Here is a 27,211-nt window from a genome sequence, read left to right on the forward strand (position 1 = left end):
ATCTTGAATACAGATCAACTTACAATGTACATGAAGTTTACATTAAGTGTAAGTACAAAGAAAACTTTTCAAATTCCAAAAGCAAAGTGTATAAATATGAAGTACTAAAATGATGTCAACAGATACTAAAAGAACAGATGCAAAGCGGCGATATGGACAATATAGTTCCATGAGGAAAGTAATGCAATTAGTAAATTACACGAAGTGTTTGAGAATCAGGATTAATGCAAAATAGTGTAAATGTTAATGAAAGCTGTAGATGAGAGCCAATTGGTCACCGGTCTTCAGAGGTGCTGAAAGGAGGTTAGGAACCAAGCATTTCTATGGGGAGGTTTTTCCACAACTGTAAAGAAAGGGTGGAGAATGCACAGGCTGGCAGAGTGGGGGAAAAGGAGATGGTGGAGAGAAACACCTAGCAGCAGAGGAGGAGTGGAGAATGTGATTGAGGGTCCAGGGTGGAGATGGGCAGGAGGAAAGAGTTTAACACAGCAGGGAAAAATGAAGGGTTTCGCATCGCGCTGTGGCAGAGGGTGGGGGTGTAGCATGGGGAAAGTGGGGAAGAAATAGGACGAATCCAGAATTCTGCATCTCGCCGAGCTTGAATCGGACAAGGACACTTGCAGGGAGGTCAGCCAGAAGATACCTCCAATCTTCTAGACAGGAGAGAACCGTGGCCTGGACTAGAGTAGCTGGCAACGAAGGGGCAAGATTCTGTACATCTTGCTCGAGAAACGATCCAGGGGAAGACGCATGGTGGGATAAGGAAGGGCCGGGAGTGAGTCAGTGGTTATTCCCAGAGGAGGAACGGGAGAAAGGATGGAAGAAGAACCGAGACAGCTTCAAAGAGGCAGGAGGGAAAGGCAAAGGGACGAACTACGAGTGTAGTTCAACATGATGAAATGGCATCCAAGAAGACAGACTCTTGGAAGCAGAGGTATGGAAGGAGACATGAGCATCAGAGAGAGGAAAAGAGGGAGATTTGAGCACCACCAGCATAAAGACAACACAGGAAGCTGTGGGAAGTCATTGGATGACCCACAGATGAGTTTTAAAGAAAAGTAAAGGGACATAGCCTAGTGTGAAGGAGACCGAGCAACGCTAGGAATCGCACTTTGTACAATCAGCAAAAAGGAAGGACAGAAACAGATCAGTGGGTGTCGAAAGGAATATCCAATGATCTGCAGTGTGAAAAGAAGCAGCAGAGAGATCAAAAAGAATTAAGAGAGGGGAGGGAGGCCGCATGAGCTGTCGGTACCAGTGACATTCATTTTGAGTGAAGGCAGGTGGACCACAGCACTCACATTTTGCGTCTGCTGCGGGTCGTGGATAGAAAAAAAAAGAGGAGAACTAGTAAGAAATGAAAAGGGCAGAGTAAAAGTATATAGGCCACTGGTGGGGAAAACAGTCAAAAGCAAGACTGATGGCTTACTTGCCTGCACAAAGAGATCCCTACTATTTCACTGAACAAGTTGAGTCATGTAAGGAAAGAAACAATGACACCAGTGGCGATTACAATTGAAAAGATAAAAAAAGAATCATTTTAGGTTACTCACAGATTAGGAAGGCTGAACAATAGAAGCACTGTACCAAAAGTAAAAAACAAAATGGCTGTCATATCTAAAGTCTGGAAGCTTCTCTTTAGCAGAAGGTATCAGTAGACTGAGTGCTTCTTACCAGCCGTTTGCTGTACAGAAGGGCAGTGCTGCTGTTATTAGATGCCACCCACTTTGTAAAGTTCATGACGTATTCCAGCTGTTTGGACAGCAAGTTTATGTCTTCTTGCTGCTTGTTCAGGACGGCCTCTTGATCCTTCCTCATAGCCTGGAAAGAAAGAGTTCCAACCGTGGTAAAAAACTGGAACATACAAGAATATCTAACGCCTAAAGAACAGAGATTAATTTCCAAAGTTAAAACAATACATCAACCTCTATGGCTAATTTGGACGATGTGAATTCTTTAACGCCACGGGAATTTTCTAGTTCTAACCAAGGGATTTTTAACATTTTCTGGCTTTTCGTGCAAGCCTGCTTTCTCAGCACTAAGGCATGTAGTCAATTTCCTCCGTGGTAAACACTGAGTGAAATATTAATTTATCATTCATTTTCCTTCCACCATGTAAACGTTTCACATTTTTACCTCTAAGACAATACATTCTTTGCTGTTGTAATAATGAAAAATCCTCTTCGTTTTCAACACTTCCTTCTTTCAGATCCTTCCCTCAGCATTTCCATTATATATTTACCCCTGCTTACAAGTCATTACTTTTACTGGATCCTGTTCTTTTGCAATCCCTGCACAAAGCATGTTCCTTCTATTATATTTGAATCGATTTATTAAAACATTTGCGTCTCTGCTTCCTAGCAGAGCTTCTAGCTTTGCATTCCCTAAGAATGTGTTTGTTCAGTCTTTCAAGTAGGATACCTAAGAGAGGTTCCTAAGGAGTCCATCTATCTTGTTAGATATCCAAGATCCAAGGATCTCACCCAGCTGTTTCTTATAATCTTCACACTTATATAGCACTTTTCTGGATACCCCACTCAAAGTGCTTTAGAGGCAATGAGGACTCCCCTCCATCACCAGTGTGAGCCCCCACCTGGATAATGTGAAAAATGCACCAATTTGCTCAGCCATCAGTAGGGAGGAGAAAACAGTAATGAAGCCAATTCATAGATGGGGATTATTATGAGGCCATGATTGATAAAGGCCAGGGGCCAATTTGGCCAGGACACAGGAGTTGACACCCCTATGCTTTTTGGAAAAGTGCCCTGGAATTTTTAGTGACCATGGAGAGTTAGGTCCTTGGTTTAACATCTCATCCAAAGGATGGCACCTTTTTTAAAGCATAGTGTTCCCAATAATGAACTGAGGCATTAAGACCCACATAGACTGCCGGGAGAGCGCCCTCTACTGGTCCCACTAACACCTCTTCCAACAGCAACCTTAGCTTTCCCAGGAGGTCCTAGCCAGGCTCACACCTGCTTAGGTAAACCCTGCCTTTCGTGAGTTGCAGGGAGATACAGCTGCAACTTTCCTGAAAGAAGTATAAGAGCATCAGCTTCAACAACCTCGCTATGCTGCTTGTTCCATACTTCCATAACCCTTGAAACTGGGGATGCCAAACAGCTCTTTAGATAAGATAAGATCACTTTATTGGCCATACACAATTTATTGTATTAGGAATTTGTATTACACACAAACATTTCTTGGTCTGCAAAGGTAATTTGTTCCTCAAAGACGTTCATAATGCTAAATTATACAATTTTGGTGGGAGCCATTAACAAAAAAGGTCACAACGCCAACCCTTGCATCCACAAATAAAGTCAAACTCACCTCGAGCTGATTAATCAAAGCCTTGCCCCTTTTCTTAATTTCCACAAACAAAGCATAGATGGACATGTTTATCTCGTATTTAACTGCTTTATGGTTCTCATCCACTTGCTGGAGTCTGGGGAAAAAAATACATATGGCATATGGAATACTCAGTAAGACTAAGTAACTCACTAACAAACGTGTAAGACAGCACAGAGCAGCATCATGTAACTGCAATAAAAATGAAAGTTTAAAAGTTAGATTTTGTGGTTTAGCTCTTAAAAAAAAGCTAGACATTGAGGACTAAATAAATGCGTATATATAAAAGCACACTCTCATTAAAACAGAACACTGATCACCTCATGAGATGTCGTCATTCACCATGACAACATTCAAATTTGAAACCATGAGCAGAAAAACGGGAAACTTGTTTTCATAAAGAATGTTTTGGAATTTGTTCATAAAACCACAACTAAAAAACACCATAAGTATTTCCACCGTTTTGACAATTATCATACTACTGTATTCAGGGTATTTTATCAGACAAAAACTACGGTGAGGTAACTCTAGTTCTGCAAAAGGTTGCAATTTGCAGCCAAAAATCATTTCTTCCTGTCACTGGTGTCTTGTTGGAAGACAAAAAAAAACTACAGTCCACTTGAAAGCCATCCTAAAAGAATTTCTACACACGTACTTTTATCATGAACTGCTCAGGACAAAGGCTCTTGATTTGTGGCATTACCTGCTCTTTATGACATCAGATACTGCCTCCACTGACTTCTTTTTCTCTTGTAACTGCATCGTCATCGTCTCAAGACACTCCTTGTGATTTTTGTAAGCATCTTCCAGAAACTGGTACCTGAGGAGAGAAGCCAAATGACAGACAATGCAAGGATTAGCATTCTTTGTCCTGTCAGGAGTTTCAATCTGAGATTTTGCTAAATGGATACCAAGTCTGATAAACCCACCAGACTGGATTGTTCAAGTATATTATGTTGTTTATGTCCAAATATTTCATGTGTTTCCCTGTGCGCGGGTGAAGTCTGACAGCGAGCCTGTTCGTGCATTGAGCTCGCCGTTGAGCAGCTCATTTCTCTGGCCCTGAAATTAACAGATCACCATGTGGAGGTTGTAGAGAATTCTCTCGCTGTAGAAAGGTGACTTTACAGGGGGAGTGTAGAATGCACAGAGGAAAGAGATCACTTTATTGGCCATATACAATCTCTTGTATGAGGTATTTGTCTTTTCGCATACCCCAGCTTGTTCTCCATGAGACACACAGACAGGGAGAGAAGCTTGGGGTCAAAGCACAGAGAAAGCCATTTATACTGCACCCCTGGAGCAATTGGGGTTAAGGGCCTTGCTCAGAGGCCCAACAGAATAGGATTCCTCTGCCGGCTGCAGGATTTGAGCCGACAACCTTCCAGCTACAGGCGCAGATCCTTAGCCACAGTTCCACTACTCCGGAAAAGATCACGTCCTATACAAATGGGTTTCTATTCTGATCTCAGACAAATCACACATGCGACTCTCCTCTCTTCTCAGGCTGTATGGACCTGTTGAACCACACGATGATCCCCCCAGAATCTCAGCTCCAGGTGAGAATGTTTTTTCTAACTACGATCTCCTTGTAGCCTGGGGAACAGCGAGTGGCAGTGTCGACCTGACACCATTTCCCTTGGTTAATGATGTCTACTCCCATTATATTAATGAACTTGGGAGCTGTGCTCTTCAGCCCAAATGCAGAGGAACCCAGGCCCTGTATGTTCCAAATTCCGCCAATCGAGATCAATCTCATTCTGCGCGTTGAAACTTTTATGATTATTGCTTTCTGGGCTAAGATCAAATCAGTGCAAGGTATCTGCACCATCACAAAAACGCATTAAAATTAAGAACCCGTCTTTTGCTGTACAAATTGGAGGTTTAGCTATCTGTGTTGCTAAAGCTCAGGAGGTGGCAAATTCCTCCCAGCTCTACTGAGTGCTCATGCTTTCTAACCCCCTCCACGATTAACACAAACTTGTTAATCAATGCAGCACAAACCCTGGATGAGCCTGTAATGCTGCTCTGCTGTCCCGCCTATCTCACTGACAGACACAGCCAGGACAGATAAGGGAGGATCACTACAGTATCACGAATGGCTCTTCTCTATACGTACACATGCAAGAGCATATTCGGGTGAAGTACAAACTTGCAGAAACAAACACTTGAGTGCATATATTTTGGATGTTAGTATATATTCTGAATGCAGCTATTACACCATTTAAAAATATACCATTTTGGTCACGGACACATTATAGAAAAGATATTGCAGCCCTTGAATCAGTCAGTTGTGGGAGAGATGCTACCCAACCATGTTGCTGGAGCCAGCACTCTGACCTCTTCAAGAAACAGCTGGATGAGACATGCGTAACCATTCTTATGTTATTATACATTACAAATGCAGATGTATAATTCCCGATTAGCAGTAGACAAAATAATCCAAAAACCGCACACAGGGTGTTTCCAATCGTTCTTGATTTGTGACATTATGTGGATTTTGTTTTTCCTGACACTACGGATGACCTCCCTCGTACTCAAGGGTTAGACTGTTTTCAGATTCCCATACATAAGCCAAAATCAGGCAATGACTTATAAGAAGTTTACCATTTTAATTGAACTTTTCTTGTCCACCCAAATCTTGAATTGCATAAAAACATGTACATAAGAGCATGCACAATTTAGTTTGTGTACATTATATACTCGGGATTTTGCAGTAAATGAACAGGTATGTTATTCAGATCAGATAACTCCAAAAAGTTAGCTGACCTTTTGATCTGACTTAAGCTGGTATCATTGGTGATGAACGCTTGAAAACTATGGTACTTGTGTCTGCCAATTACCTCTCCACTACACGTTTAAGTTGTAAAAGTTCAGATTTCTTCTTTTAACTATATTTCTTCACCAGTGAACATAATGCAAAAAATCCCAGAAGAGCTGTAGCATGATGGATAGTATAATCAGTCCCTACAGTGTACTTGAAAAACCACAGTATGCAACACAAGGTCTCCTCTAATTTGGACCAGATCAAATTACTACCAAACCATGAATGTTATCCTAGTTTCAAAAGTCCAGACAGGGATTCTCTGCTCTCCCTCTGTTACAAAATTAAAACTTCAAAGCCACATCTGACGTAAACTGTATTTTAAGCAGTACAAACTATATTTTTTATAACTATGTTTTTCGTTTTTCCATTTTCTTCAGGGATTTCTAGCCAAACACAACTGAAGACAACACAACAGAGAAGACTTGCCATTACTAAGTGCTCTAGCAAATCCACTTATAATTGGGGAAAAAAGTATCTGGTTTATCAAATAGTTAAAAATAAAATGTCATTTTACAAGAATAGCACATGTACTGTGTTTTATTGTGCTTTCTAGAAAACAGTAAACAGGAGGCTATTTGTTTCAGTTTCAGCAGGGGGAGCTCCAGGACTGTGCAACAACCCCTCTAAATATCATGAATCGTGTGTATGAAGAAGTATTAGGTTTTCCCCATCAAACACACAACAGTACTGTTCATAACAATGTAGCCTAGTTGCATCTGATATGTCTAGATCCGGACCACACAGTGGTGAAGTGGTTAGTGCTAGTGTATAAAAATCTTAACAGTTCACTAATCTGACCGTTCATGAACCTTCAAGTACCATTTACATTTAGGACCCAATTCTCCCGTTTTCTTCTGAACTGCAGTACACAACTATAGAAAATATCACAAACCAAAAACAGATAGTTTTTAGACTACCAAAGAACTTTCACCTCATGCTACTTTTACTGAGAGTAATGATATTTTTCTAGAAATACTGAGGCTATAATAACGTGGTCTAATATCAAATCGTGGACGGTTTCTTCTACTGACCTCATGCCTCTCCAGTCTTATTCACCTTCCCAGAAGAAAGAGAAATGCTAAGCCCTTTGCATGTTGCTCTATCCAACTACATATCCCTAAAAAACATCATTTTAAAACCCCTATGAAGACAGTAAACCTTTGTCTATGCCGTTAACCTTAAAATCAATGCTACATCACAATTTTATCTCAGCTTGACTCTAAACCACCGGGAACATACAGTACTTGAGTCATTCTCAAAGGGAAATTTGCCCTTAATGTGGCAAGTACAGTAACTGCTAGGCTGAGAAGAGCACACTGACTCAGCCCTTAACCCCAGTGTGCAGAAGTTGTCAAAACTTGTTTTTCAGCAGAAATAAACATGTTTCTGCAACTTTGGTCACCCCCATGTAACTTATGTGGCAGGAACAGCACACTTTTCAAAATGTGTTTTTCAGCCGAAATAAACACGTTTTTTCAAACTTTGGAATCTCAATGTAACTGCTAGGCTCAGAAGAGCTCACTGACTCAGCTCTTAACCCCAGTGTGCAGAAGTTGTCAAAATGTGTTTTTCAGCAGAAATAAACACGTTTCTGCAACTTTGGTCACCCCCATGTAACTTATTGGGCAGGAACAGCACACTTTTCAAAACGTGTTTTTCAGCCGAAATAAACACGTTTTTTCAAACTTTGGAATCTCAATGTAACTGCTAGGCTCAGAAGAGCTCACTGACTCAGCTCTTAACCCCAGTGTGCAGAAGTTGTCAAAATGTGTTTTTCAGCAGAAATAAACATGTTTCTGCAACTTTGGTCACCCCCATGTAACTTATGTGGCAGGAACAGCACACTTTTCAAAACGTGTTTTTCAGCTGAAATAAACATGTTTTTTCAAACTTTGGAATCTCAATGTAACTGCTAGGCTCAGAAGAGCTCACTGACTCAGCTCTTAACCCCAGTGTGCAGAAGTTGTCAAAATGTGTTTTTCAGCAGAAATAAACATGTTTCTGCAACTTTGGTCACCCCCATGTAACTTATGTGGCAGGAACAGCACACTTTTCAAAACGTGTTTTTCAGCTGAAATAAACATGTTTTTTCAAACTTTGGAATCTCAATGTAACTGTTAGGCTCAGAAGAGCTCACTGACTCAGCCCTAAACCCCAGTGTGCAGAAGTTGTCAAAACATGTTTTTCAGCAGCCACTTAACATTGTACCTTTTGAGGAATCGCAATCAAATATCTGTGTCTTTGTCTGTTAATAATAATAATGCTTTTCTGGACACTCCGCTCAAAGCACTTTACAGGTAATGGGGACTCCCCTCCAACACCACCAGTGTGTAGCCCCCACCTGGATGCTACAACGGCAGCCATAGTGCACCTGTAGGCTCACCACACACCAGCTATCAGTGGTGAGGAGAGCAGAGTGATGCAGCCAGTTCAGAGATGGGGATTATTAGGAGGCCATGACTGGTAAAATCTAGAGGGGAGAATTTCTTCCAGGACACCTGGGTTAACACCCCTAGTCCTGATTCAATAAACGCCCTGGGATTTTTAATGACCGTACAGTTAATGCATGGAAAATGGCAGCTTCATTGCAATATCATCTTCCATATAACAAAAGTTTCTGTTGGGGTTTAGACAAATGCAAAGCCCAGAACCATTGTTGAGATACTTAATTATTTGCTGGTGGATTATAACTGAATCACTTTCATTTTTCATCTTAGGTACCTGTTAACACTCTCAGTAACGGATCACAGGGACATTTATCCATGTCTAGTGCACAGTTAAGCACAGGTTTTAGGAGATAGGAATGTTAACCAGTCTGTTCCCTCAGAACTGAAGTGGAACATGTATATATCTCACTTATCTAGCATCAAGTATTACCACTTAAGCACATTGTGAGAGGTGTTGATGGGGTCTGTTAATTTAGCCTCAAACAAAAGTTACACTAAGATGCACTAAAGCTGACTTGCTTTAGCAGCCCCAGTGGCTTAACGCTACATAGTAAATGACAGGAACAACACCCACAAATAGGATATACCAGACCAATGTCTGCTGCATATCAAAGGACAGAACCTAGAGCAAAACGGAGTTAATTACATATCAAAGAACAGGACAAGCACTCAGATTGTGAAACAAACTTTCTCCTGACTGTATATAAGAGCTGGGAAACCCTTGCAGGATGGTCAGATCCAACGTGCGTTGATGTCATCATTGAGCTCAATAAAACAACTGAATCCACGCAAGACTGGGTCCTGCTCCTTTGATGAAGGATTTCCCACAACAGAACTAACTCTGAATCTTATGTCTAGGACTTTCCTTTTATACACCACTGCATGCAGCGATTAACCTTCCTGCGTTACTGTAAAAATAATTGAACATCACGTTAGGGTAAAAGGACATACATGGAATAGATATATTTATTCACAAGACATCCACCTGCTCAGAGCCGTCATGCATTCTTTGAGAGCTAAATAAGTCAGCTAAATAAAAGCCTTCAACCCACAATGGGTGGGGTAACTTTTTAAAACAAAGAACGAATTCTAATGGAATCTGAATTCCACCTGAAACTCTCATTTGGTAACCAGGAGTTGAACTATAAGACTTGGGTGTTTCAAATCTTGGTTACTCCCATCATGACTGGGATACTAATGGCTCTTTTAGTCAGACCATGGTAACAGCAGACTTAAGATTTCACTTATTAACTTACAGATCACATTAGATACTACAGCTTCAGTCTCTGCCCTTCACAATCATACCGGTGATTCAAAGGTATGGGGGCAACACAACTCAAAGTTAAGACTGAGGTTGTGTTCTTAAGTTCCCAAGAGCCATTTTTTTGGTGAAATGGTGACATCAGTAGTCTTGTTGTCAAAGACAAAATCAGACACCAAATGGAAATGAGAGACCTGGGCATTACTGTTGACCCAATTGAAGTGCCATGTTAATAAAGTCATAAAGATACGACGTGCATAATATTGCTTAATTAAGGCCCCAGTGCAATCCACCACTGAAATATCGACTCAGATATATAAGGATTAAGCCATATATACCTTTATTTTAACAAAATTAAACCAATAAAGGCTAAATGGGCTTTGTTATGCCCAGAATGGCTCAATTTAAACCAACAAATATCATTCTATGTAAACTGCCCAGACTACTTTCAAATCTAGAATCCACTTTCAAGATTTTCCTGCTCACATAAACAGCACTAATAGTCTAGGCCCAATTTTTCTTATTAAGGTTTAATTAACGATAACGGCTTTTTAATGACAGGTAAATGAAATACTGTTGCACACTTTGATGTACTTAAGAGTTAGTTCCACTCAAAAGCACCACATCTGGCAAAACTCATTGCCCAAATCCATTAGCAACTGTCAACATGGTTGAAACGAGTGTTTTTAACCATTGTTTATATTTAGCTCCTAAGTTACTTGTTTTGCAGGTCCCATGTCCACTGCTGTATGGCTCTCCCAGGTTTTCATTGCTGCTTAACCTGGAGGTACAAGATGAATCCCGTACCAGTTGTTCCTGTATCACCATGGCTGAAATCCAGCAGACACACAGGATTATCGCGGTCGAGTCGGAGCTCTTCCACGCATTCTCCTGAAGCTCTCGTTTACATTCTTACAGGAAATACTGGCGTACGCTTGGAAAAGAGCCTGAATTCCCAGCGGCACTCCACTCCCTCACATTTATGGGATTTACTCTATCCTATTTCCAGGGCCGTTTTCTTTTTCCCCCACTCGATTGATTCTGCCTTTGCCACCCAAACGCACCGGCGCATCGCTGCGTCAGGTAGTGACGGCGCCACAGACAAACTCAGCCAGGTCCGCACTATCAATTTAAACCAAGACGTAAGAGACAGTGAAACTATTTTCTAGATGTTCCGCCAAAAAAACCAATATAATCCATTACATAAATAACAAACAAGAGCTTTTAGAAGGCACTTACAAAAACACCCCCAAGCAACTGCACAAATTATTTGTAATGTAAGCCGTCAACGAGATTTATTTCTCTTATGTTCTTAGTGCTCTTTGTATCTTCTCATGGTATTTTCTCTTACGCTAGTAGCATAGCTGTTCTTACCTGAAACAGGTATGCCATGAAGTTAAAAAAAGAAACAATCCATGTTCTTACACAAACCACACACTAAAAGCTGAAGCAAAAAATAAACCATAAAATTATGCCTTATTGTTTATGGATGCCGAATCTGATGCACTGCTCATCATACCCGAGATTAGTCCCACTAAAGCAGCTATATATACACATTTTATTTTACACTAATAGGGTTTTGAGCCTAAAAATCCCTATTTACTCTCAGTAAGACCCCCCCCATTTTTGCCAAAATGTTTGCTCATTCTAAATACAGCTACTGTTAACCATACGCTTCAAATGCAGAAATGCTCACCAACATGTCTACCGCTGATTTTACCCAGTGCAATGTTAGTTGGAGGGGTGGGGGAATACAGTGTTTCTCTTTGTTTTGGGGGGGATACGTGGAAAGACTAAGGACCCCAAAGAATCCCTGGCTAAGAGCCACCATGCCAAACTAAGCAACAGTAGCAAAGGCCGGTCAGTGGAAGTCAGAGGACGGACAGGTCGGTCAGTGGATGTCGGAGGACGGACAGGCCGGTCAGGGGAAGTCGGAGGACGGACAGGTCGGTCAGTGGATGTCGGAGGACGGACATGCCGGTCGGTGGAAGTCAGAGGACGGACATGCCGGTCGGTGGAAGTCAGAGGACGGACATGCCAGTCGGTGGAAGTCAGAGGACGGACATGCCAGTCGGTGGAAGTCAGAGGACGGACAGACCGGTCGGTGGAAGTCGGAGGAAGGACAGACCGGTCAGTGGAAGTCGGAGGAAGGACAGACCGGTCAGTGGAAGTCGGAGGACGGACATGCCGGTCGGTGGAAGTCGGAGGACGGACAGGCCGGTCGGTGGAAGTCGGAGGACGGACAGGCCGGTCGGTGGAAGTCGGAGGACGGACAGGCCGGTCGGTGGAAGTCGGAGGACGGACAGGCCGGTCGGTGGAAGTCGGAGGACGGACAGGCCGGTCGGTGGAAGTCGGAGGACGGACAGACTGGTCAGTGGAAGTCAGAGGGCGGACATGCCAGTTGGTGGAAGTCAGAGGACGGACAGACCGGTCAGTGGAAGTCAGAGGACGGACAGACCGGTCAGTGGAAGTCGGAGGACGGACATGCCAGTCGGTGGAAGTCAGAGGACGGACATGCCAGTCGGTGGAAGTCAGAGGACGGACAGACCGGTCAGTGGAAGTCGGAGGACAGAAAGACATGAAGCAGCTGTGAGAACCTGTGGTCCTTGTGCTCCAGCAGCTGGCAGTCCCGGCAGGTAAGTCGGTCACAGGTGTCACAGAACAGCTTCAGGGGCTCCTTCTTGTGAATGGGACAGAAAACAGGCCGCTGGCTGGAGATGGAGACGGCTTCTGCAAAACAGAGATTCTGCATTTCAGGGTCAGGTCTTACTCTGGGGGCTTATTTTAGCAGAAAGCTAACGGAAGCAGTCTTGGAATTAAAACTTCCACGATTTGTTTTCTTCGTCTGTAGCTGTTTTTTTTTCCTACATGAACAATTATCACCGTTTCCTCATGGGGAGTGATGGGTGGTTATTTGGTGAGGTTGGGAAAAATGTTGTGCTTCCCTGGAATCGGTTTTCTGTTCAGAAAATGAAAAACAAACGTTACAAATCTGAGCAGTTTTATAAGTGTTTGAAATCTCCTGCATGGCAGACTCGCCTTTTATTTTAACGCAGAGTGAAAAAAGTTTGAAAGCAGTAGCAACACTGTTACTTAAAAGAGATAGGCTGCTTTGAATTAAATATACAAACATACCCAACCTATAACAGCCCTTTTCAGTCTGTAATTTGCAGGAGGTAACTGAACTTAATTAAACTTTATTGGCCCAAAGGGAATCTGTCTTGCACATCAAGAGCTCATGAACATAACAATCGAACAATAATACAGAACAACAACAATACCATAAAACAAAACCACATCACTCAATCAGAACCCTAACTGCATGAATTGGGATGCATATATGCAAAGAGTTAGTTAATTCATCACGTTCTTGCTATCTGCCGCATTCATAGCTTTGACCAATAGCATTTGCAGATTACACAACATTTTAATTTCTTGCTATAAATCTCTTTCCTATCCTGAATGGGTCTTAGATTAGTCTTAAATTAAATTCAAGACTGTGCAAACACCTAGCAGCTGACTTCATGTAGACAACTGCAGGTACCAAAACTCCACAAATACAAATGAGAAAAAGTCAATAAGAAGAGGCTACTTATGATAAAGACTTGGGTGATTATATTAAGACAATTACATCTTCTAGGCAATGTGAGGACGTTTTTAAAAAGGCAAACAAAATGTTAGAATATAAAGTAACCAAAAGTTAAGGGGATAAAAGTTAATAAAAGGGGATGATATACTAAAATTATTCTATTGAGGTCCTACTAATGCATTGAACATGGTGTATTCACCTTGGTCATTAAATAAAAAGATATTGGTGCTTTGAAATCAATCTCAAGAAAAGCATTCCAAAGCTTAAAATAATGGATCCATGAATCCTTTAGATATAAGAAAACGTGGGTATTTGAGAATAAAAAAAATCATCTGCTAGGGCAATTTCTCCAGGAAGAGCAGGAAACTAAGAACTGGGATTCAAATGGAAACTGAAAGGAAATGCATTTAAGACTAAGTGGGCACTTTTTACCCAATTTGTTTATGACTCACAGATCGTTTTTGCTACTAGGAACCAAATTAGCACGATGTCAGTTCCTTAGGGCCTTGAAAGGTAATATATGTTTGGATTCAATTTTTGTTTTGAGGCGGCACAGTAGCTAGCATTGCTACCACACAGAGCGCTGGGGCCCTGGGTTCAATGGACCTGGGGCGATGTCTGTGTGAACTTTCTATGCTCTCCCTGTGTTCTCTTCCACAGCCAAAAACATGCTGGCAGATTAATTGCCTTCTGGAAAAATTGGCCCTGGTGTGGGTGTGTGCTTGTCTGTGCGTGTGCCCTGTGACAGAACGGCATCCCGTCCAGGGTAAACCCTAAAGCGAGCCTGCTGTTTGGCGCCCTAGTTACTCTGAAATGGAACAAGCAGTTAGAAAATGGATGGATGGATTTCCATTTTGATTTTACAGGAAATCAGACAGGTTTCAACGATGGCTGTCGACCCAATAGGTCACAACAGAGTACTACCTCAGATTATAAAGTTGCAAATAAAAGCAAAGTACCTGGAGATACCTCCTCTTTCTGTCTGATGGTGTGGTCCCTGGTGAATTTCACTCTCTGGTGTGCTTCAATGCAGGTGAGACACAGGAACTCCACACATTCTACACAGAAACCTGTGGCCTCTGTATTGTCCTCGCAGCTTGTGCAAACCTGTTAAAAAGACACTAATTAGACCAAATTTCACTCCAAGTTAGCAATGTTAACACACCTCTTGGGATGGACTGAAAAGGTTCATCTTAATGTGCTTTAATGCTATGAAATAATTGTGGGTAAGTTATTGTTAGAAGGATTTTAGGTTAAAGTATAATGTTTAAGAGTAATTCACTCAGTCCTGACACCATCTTAAGTAAAAACATTTAAAGGAAACTACACACACCTCTTATCAAGTAATACTAAGCGGGAACTCCTGGCATCTATAAATCCTCCGAGAGCGATTTGTGGTGAAGAAATAATGGTTAATTTGGTCATTGTTGAAGACTTTGTTTATAACATCTCACACTTGTATTGCCCTCACAACTGCAAACCTCTAAATAGGACAGTAATTAGACCAAATTTCACTCCAGGTTAGCAATGTTAACACATCCACTGGGATGGACTGAAAAGATTCAGTTTAATGTGCTTTAATGCTATGAAATAATTGTGGGTATGTTATTGTTAGGAGGATTTTAGGTTGAAGTTTAATGTTTAAGAGTAATTCACTCAGTCCTGAGACCATCTTAAGCAAAAACGTTTAAAGGAAACTACACACACCTCTTATCAAGTAATACTAAGCGAGAACTCCTGGCATCTATAAATCCTCCGAGAGCGATTTGTGGTGAAGAAATAATGGTTAATTTGGTCATTGTTGAAGACTTTGTTTATAACATCTCACACTTGTATTGCCCTCACAACTGCAAACCTCTTAATAGGACAGTAATTAGACCAAATTTCACTCCAGGTTAGCAATGTTAACACATCCACTGGGATGGACTGAAAAGATTCAGTTTAATGTGCTCTAATGCTGAGAAATAATTATGGGTAAGTTACTGTTAGGAAGAGGCTAGGTTATAACGTTGAAGAGTTATTCCGTCACCCCTGACACCATCTTAAGCAAAAATGTTTAAAAGAAACTGCACACACCTCTTATCAAGTAATACTAGGTGAGAACTCCTGGCTTCTATAACTCCTCCGAGAGTAATTTGTGTTGAAGAAATAATGGTTAATTTGGTCATTGCTGAAGACGTCATTTTTATCATCTCAGCAAAACATGTCTCCGGCACTTCCTCTGACTTATGTTGTGCCGAACAAAGGGCATCAGCTGAGAGTTTGTGTGTTGAAAGTCCTCTTTATTTCATATGTATATGGGAGTCTTAAAAAACAACGTTTACAGTGCTCTTTTATATAGTGAAACAAACTATACAAGATACACTCCCACATGACTCTCTGTTTACCTTATGGCTATATGGTCATTCTAAAAAGCTGACCAGTACATATATATTCTCTACTGCTGGCTTGCATGAAGAGCAGCCCCTTCTGCTGAATAGACCATTTGTTCCAGGAGAGGTCACTCGGTCATCTCCCTGAGAACTATGCCAGCTATGCATAAAAACATTATGTGGCTATGTAATCGTTTGAGACCAGACATCCTGGGATGGATTTAATAACATATAGGTAAAAAGATACATAGTTAACAAGATACAATACAGACTTTTAATGAAACATTTTAGTTAATTCCCTCACTTAGTAAGAAAACCACAGCATAGCAATATGTTAATTGTTAATTGTTACAGGTTGTGAAAATAAGTAGCAGAATAATTGGGGGGGGGGGGGGGTTTATTGAAATATGCTTTACAAACAAAAGGTTATAAAGAACTACTGGTCACCCACTGAAGCTCAGCAGGTGTGAGCTGTTGGAAGATGTTAGTGGGACCAGTAAGGGACACTCACCCTGCTGTCTGTGTGGGTCCTAATGCCCAAGTATACTGACGGGGACACTATACTGTAAAAAAGCGCCGTCCTTCAGATGAGACGTAAAACCGAGGTTCAGACTCTCTGTGGTCATTAAAACTAATAATAATAATAATAACTGATAATAATTCAAACATTTGTAACAATATTCTTGGATGTCCCATTGTGGTCCAGCCACTGAAAATGCATAAATTTCTGAAATTACTGCTGCATTAAAACAATACTGTACAACTACACAATAATTTCAAGAGGAGATCCACTTCAATACCATAATAATGTATGTTCTTGCCCAAACACTTTTATATACAGAGCTTACAGTCCTATTTATTTTAGGAAATTCTCATTTCCTGTATTTTGAAATCCACAGACTAAAAATTCTCTCTCCTATTTTGGTTTTGCATCTTTAGAATAAGGAGACATTCTCATCTGCTTTTGGATATCCATGTTGAAGAAAAGGGGACTGAGTCCTAAATCAGATTCTTTTATTTGTTCTCTTTATAGCCCGTGAAGGCTTTGAATTGTGTTACAGGGCTAGCAATTCTGGGTTTATGGGTCTGTAGAATGTAGGCCTCTGAAATGCATAGTTTTGTACATGTGTTTGTTTAATATTTTATGTTTAGCTTTTCTCTGTCAAACTGGGACAGATAAACCACAAAAGATAAAATATTATTGTAGACAGAAGAAGAACATAAAGACATTCTTGTACAAAAGGCTTAGCACTAACAGCATTAGTACTGCTTCTGTTTAACCATATTATATATGTAATCTGCCTTTGCCAGAAGTATTAGGCATGTTTATTCTTTTATTGTACTACAAATATTTATTATATTTTCATTTTGTACCATTCATTATAGGTAGGGACATTCATATGTGGTTTACAATATCTGTAAAAAGGTATAAATCTGTGACTTTACATGAACACGATAATATATCCTTATTTATTACAAAGTGTTCAATTTATCCAATCTGGATTTGCTGAATCAACCTTCTTACATTGGACAAAGGTCTGTTGTATACTTAGGCTTCCTTGTCCTGTTGAACTGTAATTTTTGCAAGTTTCCAATCACCACCCAACTGAATAAAGAGTGGTCAGAGATATGCAGTTCAGTGAAACTGAAACAGCTATTAAGCTTAGGTTTAGTAATCATTACAAACAGAATAACACCTTTTCATTTTTTTTAGATTTGATGGGCTTTTGGGATTTAACAAGTTTTATCGAGTTTCAGTTCAACAAAAACATCCATCTCTCCCTTTCGTGTTTTACAACACAGCCAGGTGCTTTCCAAACCCACAGGATTTTTAGACCGTTCTCTTTAACAGATCATTGTCCCAGGTCCTGAAAAATAACAAAGCTAAACTGTTAACTGTATGAAGAAAGTCTAACAAATTGCCTTATAAAAGTTTTTTTTAAAAAAGAAAAGTAAAAGACCAAGCAGACACTCTAGAGAACACCCGTTCTGACTGCTTCATGGCCCTATAGGATATGCCTCTTGCTAGATCATTTCATGTGGACTCTGAAGCCATCATTCCCTGCCATGCTAGCTTCCAATTCACATTCACAAGCACACAACACTAAGCTCAACAAGGAGTGAACAAAATTCAGTTTAACAATCTTTCAAGGTCATTCTTTGCTTTTGAGTATTGGCAAAACCACTTGGTAAAATCTAAAATCTAAAATACAATAATACAAGCAACAATAAAATACAATAAACTGCAAAACAAGGTCATATTTCAGGAAGGGTTCATTTTTACCAATTTCAATCAGTGGCTGCTGTCAGCAAGTTGTAGATTTCAATGAGGAGCATGAAGCCTAAAAACCTAGAAGTGTTTTTATTCTCCGAAACAAATCTCAAAATATCAGTTCTAGATATAATTTTAGTTTAAATAGCATAGATCATACGCTGCTGGCAATAAAGCAATTTATTACGGAACACCCTTTTGCAGAAACAGGTGCATATTGGATATGATGTGACTCATTTATAGCCTAACTATTCATACAGAAACGCACGCTTGGCAGGGTGTGGTATTGTTTTGCGCATTAGTGTCAGTTTTTGCACTACCTGCATGTGCAACAAATTTGTGTGCTCAGCTACTACATTTTGATTCTTTGGAAACTTTGCCGGCAGCCGTATCGCCCTGCAACTCACAGCTGGCAGCCCCACTGAAGCTCAGCAGGTGTGAGCCTGGTCACTTCTTGGATGGGAGACCTCCTGGGAAAAACTAAGGTTGCTGCTGGAAGAGGTGTTAGTTGGGCCAGTAGGGGGCGCTCACCCTGCGGTCTGTGTGGGTCCTAATGTCCCACTATAGTGATGGGGAAACTATACTATAAAAAGGTGCTGTCCTTTGGATGAGACACAAAACCCCAGGGCATTTCTCAAAAAGAGTATGGGTGAAACCCTGGCGTCCTGGCCTAATTTCCCATTGGCCTTTACCAACCATGGCCTCCTAATAATCCCCCATCTCTAAACTGGCTTCATCACTATGCTTTCCTCCCCACTGAGAGCTGGTGTGTGGTGAATGTTCTGGTGCACTATGGCACCTGTCGCATCATCCAGGTGGGGGCCTTCAGTTTCAGGGGCTTTCAGTTGGAGGGGAGTCCCCATTACCTGTAAAGTACTTTGAATCCAGAAAAGCCCTATAAAGTGCTATATTAGTGTAAGGATGTTTGATTGGTTTACAAATGTTTCCTATGTTCTTTATGATCAATTAAAAAATCTCATGAAAAATTTTGACTTCACTGCAGCATTTCTCCTCTCTTAGTGATGCAAACACTGATCATCTTATTATTTAAAACACATTGTTAGGAAGGAAGAGATTCAAACTAATAATATGACCAATTACAATAGAAAAAAATACCTTTGTTATTGTGAACAAATTTTACCCCATATTCCCTCAATTACCACTGAAGCTATGTTTTTTTATAACCTAATTTTGTATAACACAGGAACACATATGTTATATAAGAAATGCCCATACAAAACAATAATGATATTTTGATAGTGCACTTCTCACTGACTGTACTGTATGTATTGTATTGTTGTATTACTGTATCATTTTGTTACACTGTGCTGTGTTGACTGTGTTAAGCTGCTGGTGCACTGCAATTTCCCTCACGGGATCAATCAAGTATCTATGTGTTCTAAGCATCCCCCACATGGAAGTTATATAATTTCAAATACATTTACAAAGACATTAGATTAAAAATTACATTACACTTGGGGAAAAAAATGCATGTGTGTCTTCTAGTTAATTTACCTGACTGGTCTTCTCCACAGTGCTGCTGGGAACTTCTACTGTGTCCTTCACAAAAAAGTTCTCCATTACATCGATCTCAACACACTCCTGCTGGCATACTGGGCACCGTATAACACCAACTGAAACATCAAAGGAAAAAAAAAAGCTCAGATAACGACATGAACATTGGGTTCAATTTCCCGGCAGAAAAATGCACTTCACTTCGGTTCGGATACATCTTAACTCCATGACGAATTTTGAGTGTGATTTATGGCATGAACCCACAGCATATACTGGGGCTAAAGGCTAAAATTGATCTTTTTGCAGCCCAAGATCTTTATTTAGATATTTAACTCATTGAATTTTTATATTAGGACTCTTAAATTGTATTCTATGACACCTGGGATTTATATTCCAGGCTGCTGATCCATATACATGCATATACAGCTTCTATCAAGACTGTCACTATAACAAGCTTCCATTGGGGAAAGTGAAAGGCAGCAGGATTCCTTTCAAATCAGGAAACGCCGTTTTTCACACCTCCCCTGAAATGTGCATCCTCAACGGTCTGATCACTGTTCCCCTTTATCCAAACTTCCAGGTTCTCCCACCTTTTCTTCCCTATGCTTTCTCCTCGCCACCTCTTTTCCAATTCAATTCAAGGTGCTTTATTGGCGTGACCAGTGTTGCCAAACCAAAACAAATACAATTAACATACAACAAAAATCTACAGACATTTACAATAAAGACACAATCGTAAACTATTAACATATGGAGCATTACTGGGAGACAGGCTCACTGTTCCTCAGGCTGTGACAGGAGGTCACATACTGGGCTGCCAGTTCAACCGAGTTCTCTCCCAGTAGGATTGGGACTTGATATGATTCTGGCTGGTGTGGGAATTCCGGGATTAGATTTGAAAATTTAGGGATGAATGTTTGTATAATCTCAGAATATCTGTCACAGTGCAGGAGGAAGTGCACCTCTGTCTCCATTTCTCCCCGCTGGCAGTGGGAGCTCAGCCTGTCCTCTCTGGACAGCCTGGTCTGCCTGTGTCGCCCCGTTTCTATGGCCAGGCTGCAGTCACTGAGCCTGTACTTCGTGAGGGTCTGTTTGTTTTTGCTGTTACTTACGTAACATTTTTAATTTTCCCCTCTTTCCCTCTCTTATTCCTGTTCTCCCAACCGCCCAAAGCAGAAATGTAAAAGGCATTTCAGAGATCCTATGAAGGTGCCAAATGTCACACCTCCCCAATCTGTGTGCTACAAGTTTTGAAAAAAAGGCCATGTAAATTAAAGCCCTTTATCCTGGTAATGGGGCATCTCCAGGCACCGGTATGGCTGTAAACAGCTGCAGGATGAACTGAGGTATCTGCATAGCTGCAGGGATACTCAGCTCGAGAACAGCTTCCATTTAAATTGAGCCCAGTTGAGATCAGAAGGCAGGACGATTGCTCAAGCGGGGAATTTCCAAAGACGATCAGACGTCATCTGCATTTAAAAGCGAAATAATTTGAGAAGAGAAAAAAAAATCAAGAGGACAAAGGAACGAGTAAAGGTTTACTCCATGCTGAAAAGAGAAGAAAGGAAACGACGTCTCGTCTGTGGAGCCTTCTTCGGGTGTGAGAAAGACAGGGGAGTCAGCAGAGATGATACAACATAGGAAAACAGAAGCTGGGAGTGAAGAGGAGGCGGGAGCAGGGGGAAAGGCGGAGTGGACGCTCAGGTGGTGTGAAGTCGAGAGAGGTGAAGAGAGGTGTGAAGTCGAAACCAGCAAATGAATAGAGAGGATTTGAAGGAAAGGAGTCTGTCGTTGAGAGGAGGGGGACGGTGTGAACCTAGTTTCAGGATACTTTTGGTTTTGGGTGTCTTTCTGCAATAGGAGTTAAGAGACCCTTCTTTGAGAACGCAGACGGAGAGATCAGTGTGAATATGGCTGTTAGAGGTGAAATGATGGGCTTGGAGAAATCTTTTATCCTAACAGCCCTAGCGGGTTCTCTGAATCGGTCTCCAAGTCTCCTTCCTGCTTCCCCAATGTAGATAGCAACACTCCCGGCTTCTGTTCACCTATGCTATATATCAGCTGCTGACTTCCCTGTCTCATACCCGAAGAAGGCCCGAAACGTGTTTCCTTTCTTCCCTTTTTAGCATGGAATAAATCTTTACTTGTTCCTTTGCAGCCTACAGATGCTGACGCAGCTCCCCACTACCACCATCAAGAGGACAATCTACCTAAACCAGCGGACTCATTCTTGTTCAACTGAAACCTCTGAGGTATTAGGCATATAAAGCTACAGACTGTATGACCCTCTACCATCTGGAAAAAGGTACCCGAGCATTCGGGCCCGGACTACCAGACTCAGAGACAGTTTTTACCTCTGCACTATCAAACTATTAAACTCCCAGCCTCTCTCACCTACGATCTGAACCTCACAGTGCCTTCTTTCTTACCAAAAACTCAAACACACATTGAAATCTACCTCTACCTCACATGTCAAAAAGCTCACTACCCATAATTTCTATCCTTTTATTTCATTCTGTTGATGCATATTTTGCACAACTGATGTTGTTTTGCACACTGCCTGTTGTTGTTTTTGCACACTGCCTGTTGTCTCTGTCTTTCTTTAATTATATAATTGTATTGTTGTTTTTTTGTACTACTTATCATCTGAGAGCTAGCTAAATAGCATTTCGTTATACCATATACCTGTATATGTATATAATGACAATAAACTTGAACTTGAACTTGAACTTGACAGACTAAATAAAGGGAAAGCATCACCACCTTAATGAAATTTTAATGAAACCCACTTAAGTTTCTTGTGTTCGTTTGTTGCACAGCCTGGTTTGTTTGGTTGCATTTTTGTTACGGACCATAGGTTGTCTTCATTCAAGTTTCATTTTTAGTTTAAAAGGCAAATTGGGTGCGAAGGATTATTTCGTTTATGAAAGCCATCTTAAATCTCCTTTTCCCAATTCCCAATTCTGAGCACACTGGGACGGCCAGTGTTAGAGATTTAGTATAAGAGGATGGAGATACCAATTTTTTTGGTAACACAGGATATTGTTACACCATTACAGCACTGCCAAAATGACCCCAAAATATAGTCATGTATTGTGCAATATTATACTGTTTATCAGATTAATGATTCAGTTCCAGTTAAATAAGCAAAAGGAACTAGTAATCTTTATTTTTAGATGACATGAGCCTAGAGCAATTTTATTATTTTAGTATTTAACAAACTACCTTATTCCACTGGGACTGGGACTCTCCATTTTTAAGGCCACATCATGTCACTAGCCAACTATGACCGGCACTCTCCAATTGGCTGAACAGCACAGTGCACAGTGGGATTAGTCTTCCCATGCTCTCTCAGCTCTTATTAACACAGTTACCCCTGCAGTCTTCAGGGCTAAGACAGGCATGTGGTTCTGTCAACAAGAGATTCACTTCACTACTCGGGGAATTGTCCTTAATTCCTTGTCTTCTAAGTCTTTTATATCATAAACACTTGTGTCTTGTAACTTTCCATTCCAGCAGTTGTGAAAGTAAGTAGTTCCGCTTTTGTCTATATATGCTGACCTGTCACGTATGTTATGTTGCAAGGCATAACTGTCATATGTTCCTGGCAGAGTTACAGACATAATGAGGAACTTGCTTGACTTCTTCATCACGTGGACACGCAATGTTTAATCCCTTTAATGGACATGTTTTACAGCAGAACATGTGTAATCCATCCACTGTGGGAGTAACCATTGAACCTGTTTACTGTATAAAGAGACCACCCTTTGTAATACTTCTTTGGGTCTTGCTTGACAAAGCCTGGCTCCCATATGCATATGCAATAAAGGTGTTTTCTCCTGCATGAACACCAGAGTTGCTGCCTTGTACCTGATACTACACTACCAGTGACCATTCATCCTCTGATATGGGGATGTGTTGTCTTTTGACATGTCATAAGACGTCTATGAAGGTGGGTGGGTCAGAAAAGTCTATCGACACTTCCCCCAGTCCCAGCGTTGCCCTAGCATTGTGAAGTAGCAATGTCAACCACTGCACCACCGTGCGGCCCCCACTCTGAAACAATGTCTTCAACATCACGAACATTCAGATCTTAACATGAGCAACTGTAACAGATAACAATTACTTACATTGTACATTTTGAACAGATTTCTTTATCCAGAACAGATTTTGTGCCTCCTTTTCCATTTCTGAATTTGAAGACTAGCCACACTTGAAACACATTTTTAACTATACCATTTGCCCCTTCGATTTTCAACATGCTTTTTCTATACACACACACCCATGAGATTGCAAAATGCCAGACCTGCCATGCAACATATTACATTCTGCAGCAAAGTTGCTTACAGGCAGTTTTGGAAATCCTCAAGACCACACAACAGTGGCCTTAGGACACATCTGTCCCAGTTTAAGATATGGGAGGTGCCTGTTATGAACTGTAAAAGAAACAATGCTTCCAAAAACAAAGATACTTTAATGTTTTTAAATGTAAGTGATTCATCGTCATTCTTCTTTGAAAATGACATACTTTGTTTTATTGTAATTCACAATTATTTTTATGTAATTCGATTACATTTAATTAAAGAACAGCCATTTATTAAAAGCAAACCTATAAATTAAATTACAAAAAAAGCTCTAACAGTAGTTTCCAGATCACCAGCTCAAGACACTCTTATCTCAGCTGTCAGATATATGAGCTATATCCCTGAAGTATTCATGCACTATTTAAGTTAAAGCATCAAGTCATGCACACTTTAAGGCCAGTGCATTAATAAATGCTTCAACTTCTTATATATCAATCAACATTACTGCTCTTCATTTTCTAATGGTTCGTGAGCTTATAATGAACACATCTTAATTAGTCAACACTTTCATTTAAAAATTAAGCAAATTCAGAGTATGATTTTGGAAAATGATTTTATGTAGCTAATAATTTTAACCATAGTTCACATCCATGTACTTCAATGTATCTATATATACGTCTTCCTAAAAACTGTCTATTGAACCTATGACCTGCCCCCGAATTTATTAACTTACTGCACAGTTCAGGTCTGACTGCATCATCAGGGATTAAAATAAATTCATTTTAGGGCTAAACTAAGTTTACTTTAGGATTCTAAAGCACATTTACCTTGTCTGACTTACATAACCTGGAAATATCATATCTTTATCATAAAAAACAGAATTATCTTCTTAATATAATTACACATATCAAAGCACATATCTTTAAATTAAGCAGATAATTCTAGGTCATTATTAAATTATTAGCAACTTGCAAAATGTTTTTTTACAGCATTTAAAAAAAAGTGAAAATGTAAGAGTTAAAGAGCTAAAAAAGTTATACTTCTTAAAAAAAATATACACCTCACCATTTTGACTACATTTTTAAACACCATAGATAAGTGACAAATTATAGTATCTTCAAAGACAAACTGGTTTTCCTAGCATCTCATCCCATCTGAGAAACCCCCAAAAAATCTTTACAACTGTCAAATTTGAAAGGAGTAAATCTATTTGAACTATTTTCTTTCAAACTATTTTAATTCAAACCACCTGAAGTCATGCTGCCACTATGTGTCACTTCGAATGATCAGCAAGGAAGCTTTGAGCCACTTTTCATACGTAAATCTGGATTAAAAGTGCTGGTGGAACTGGTTTCTAATTAAGTCTTACTAGTGTCTTCCATTCCATCTGAATTCTGTTCCTTCATTAAAACCTTATACAACAGTTAAACAGTGTAAAACACTTGTAATTCTAGCACTAGAAATTATGCAAATTCAAATATATTCCCTTTTCTATATATATTCCACTTTTGATTATAATAGTGGATTCACCAGAACAGCTTTCTGAAATACAAAAGCAAACATTATCATTCAATAAGATTTATCTGAATAAAATGAACAAATATTGGACAGAAATCCAACAGAGGAGATAACCAACCACAGCCACACCTATTCCAGGACTCAGTCATAGAGCAGGATGTGGAACCACCAACAGCTGTATCACCCTGAAGCTCACAGCTAACAGCCCCGCTGAAGCTCAGCAGGTGTGAGCCTGGCCAGTACCTGGATGGGAAACTCCTGGGAAAACTAAGGTTGCTGCTGGAAGAGGTGTTAGTGGGGCCAGTAGGGGGCGCTCACCCTGCGGTCTGTGTGGGTCCTTATGCCCCAGTATAGTGACAGGGACAATATACTGTTAAAATGTCCCTCTCCTTTGAATAATAAAACTGAGGTCTTAATTCTCCATGGTCATTAAAAGTCCCAGGGTGTTTATAAAAAAAAAAACAAGGGTGTTACCCTGATGTCCTGGCCATATTTTTCCCTGGCCTTTATAAATCATGGCTTGCTAATAATCCCCATCTCTGAACTGGCTTCATCACTCTGCTCTTCTCCTCACTGATAGCTGGTGTATGCTAAGTCGCACTATAAATCGACTATGCTTAGTCACACTACGACTGCCGTCACATCATCCAGGTGGGGTGATGCACACTGGTGGTGGTGGAGAGGATCCACATGACCTGTAAAGTGCTTTGAGTGGAGTGTCCAGAAAAGTGCTATATAACTGTAAGGATTGTTTATTTATTACATACACTGAAATCAAGCAGTGTCTTTTCAATTATCTTCATGATCATCATATTCCCAAGGAATGCAGTATTCTTCTATCAGCACATTAGTTAGTCAGAGGACAGATTAAACTAGATCAATTTCAAAAACCTGTTGCTTTTTGTAATGGATTTATTTCAGGTGTAAACTGAGGGCCTTCAGAATTAGTACTGTTTTGAAAAACACTTTTTGGCACAATAATGGGGAATGAATGTATACTATACCTTGATTAGATCTTTGCCTGACAAAACAAACCAAATGCTCATGACACAAGACAAAGCAATCAGCATTAGATGTTTGCTTGCCATCTTCCCAGAACTGTAATTTTTGTTCTTCTCTTCCTTATGCTATCAATCTCGCTAATCATAACATAACTTTTAGCAAGCTGCTGCCTGTTTCTCTTCACCTGTATTGTCTACTCCTGGCAGTGGAGAGATCAGACATTGCTCCACATGCCTGAAAATGTAAATTGTGGTCAGGATGTGCAAGGCAAGAAAATTCCGAGACACCAAAAGCAATGCACATCCAAACCAAGGATGGCTCGTGTTCATTAAAAAAAAGCAAAGAGCCTCAGAAATTGATGACATTTGAACAAGTCTTGAAATCTTTTTTTTTGCATTACAATAATACTCTCTACACCTGTGGTCCAGTTGAAAAAAAAATATCTAGCAGGTTTGAATGTGCAGCCTTTGCACTTTGCCAAAATTGCAATTAACCTTTACAGCAAAGCACAGCACTATTTGCAACATCACCAGTCAGAACACTGACTCTCCCCTTCACTCCAGGCATTCAGCAGCTACTTTGACAGCGCAGTACAACTTCTCACTCATCACGTTTAGAAAACTGGATGCTTCAGCTTCCTTTTCCAAAACACCGTAAGCAGGGAGCTCAGGGAACACGGATCACTGTAGCATCTCGCCTCTTGGCAATGGCATGAAGCCACTGGACTGCTAAAACAAGCACGCAGACAACACTGCC

The 27,211-nt window shown here is 40.5% G+C and overlaps 1 protein-coding gene across 2 annotated transcripts in view; it reads right to left on the bottom strand.

Moving 5' to 3' along the window:
• The window catches only part of trim24 (tripartite motif containing 24), a 45,891-nt gene that overhangs the window by 15,970 nt on the left and 2,710 nt on the right, over window positions 1–27,211 (bottom strand). For both annotated transcript variants that reach the window (XM_088646655.1, XM_088646654.1), the window contains exons 2-7: window positions 19,632–19,750; window positions 14,432–14,579; window positions 12,481–12,613; window positions 4,052–4,168; window positions 3,331–3,445; window positions 1,675–1,821 (exon numbers count right to left, since the gene is read on the bottom strand). In XM_088646655.1, coding sequence (XP_088502781.1) covers window positions 1,675–1,821; window positions 3,331–3,445; window positions 4,052–4,168; window positions 12,481–12,613; window positions 14,432–14,579; window positions 19,632–19,750 — 779 coding nt within the window. The remainder of the gene's footprint in view (window positions 1–1,674; window positions 1,822–3,330; window positions 3,446–4,051; window positions 4,169–12,480; window positions 12,614–14,431; window positions 14,580–19,631; window positions 19,751–27,211) is intronic.

Source organism: Lepisosteus platostomus, chromosome 9, assembly GCF_059453375.1.
Source record: "Lepisosteus platostomus isolate fLepPlt1 chromosome 9, fLepPlt1.hap1, whole genome shotgun sequence".
Taxonomy (NCBI): domain Eukaryota; kingdom Metazoa; phylum Chordata; class Actinopteri; order Semionotiformes; family Lepisosteidae; genus Lepisosteus; species Lepisosteus platostomus.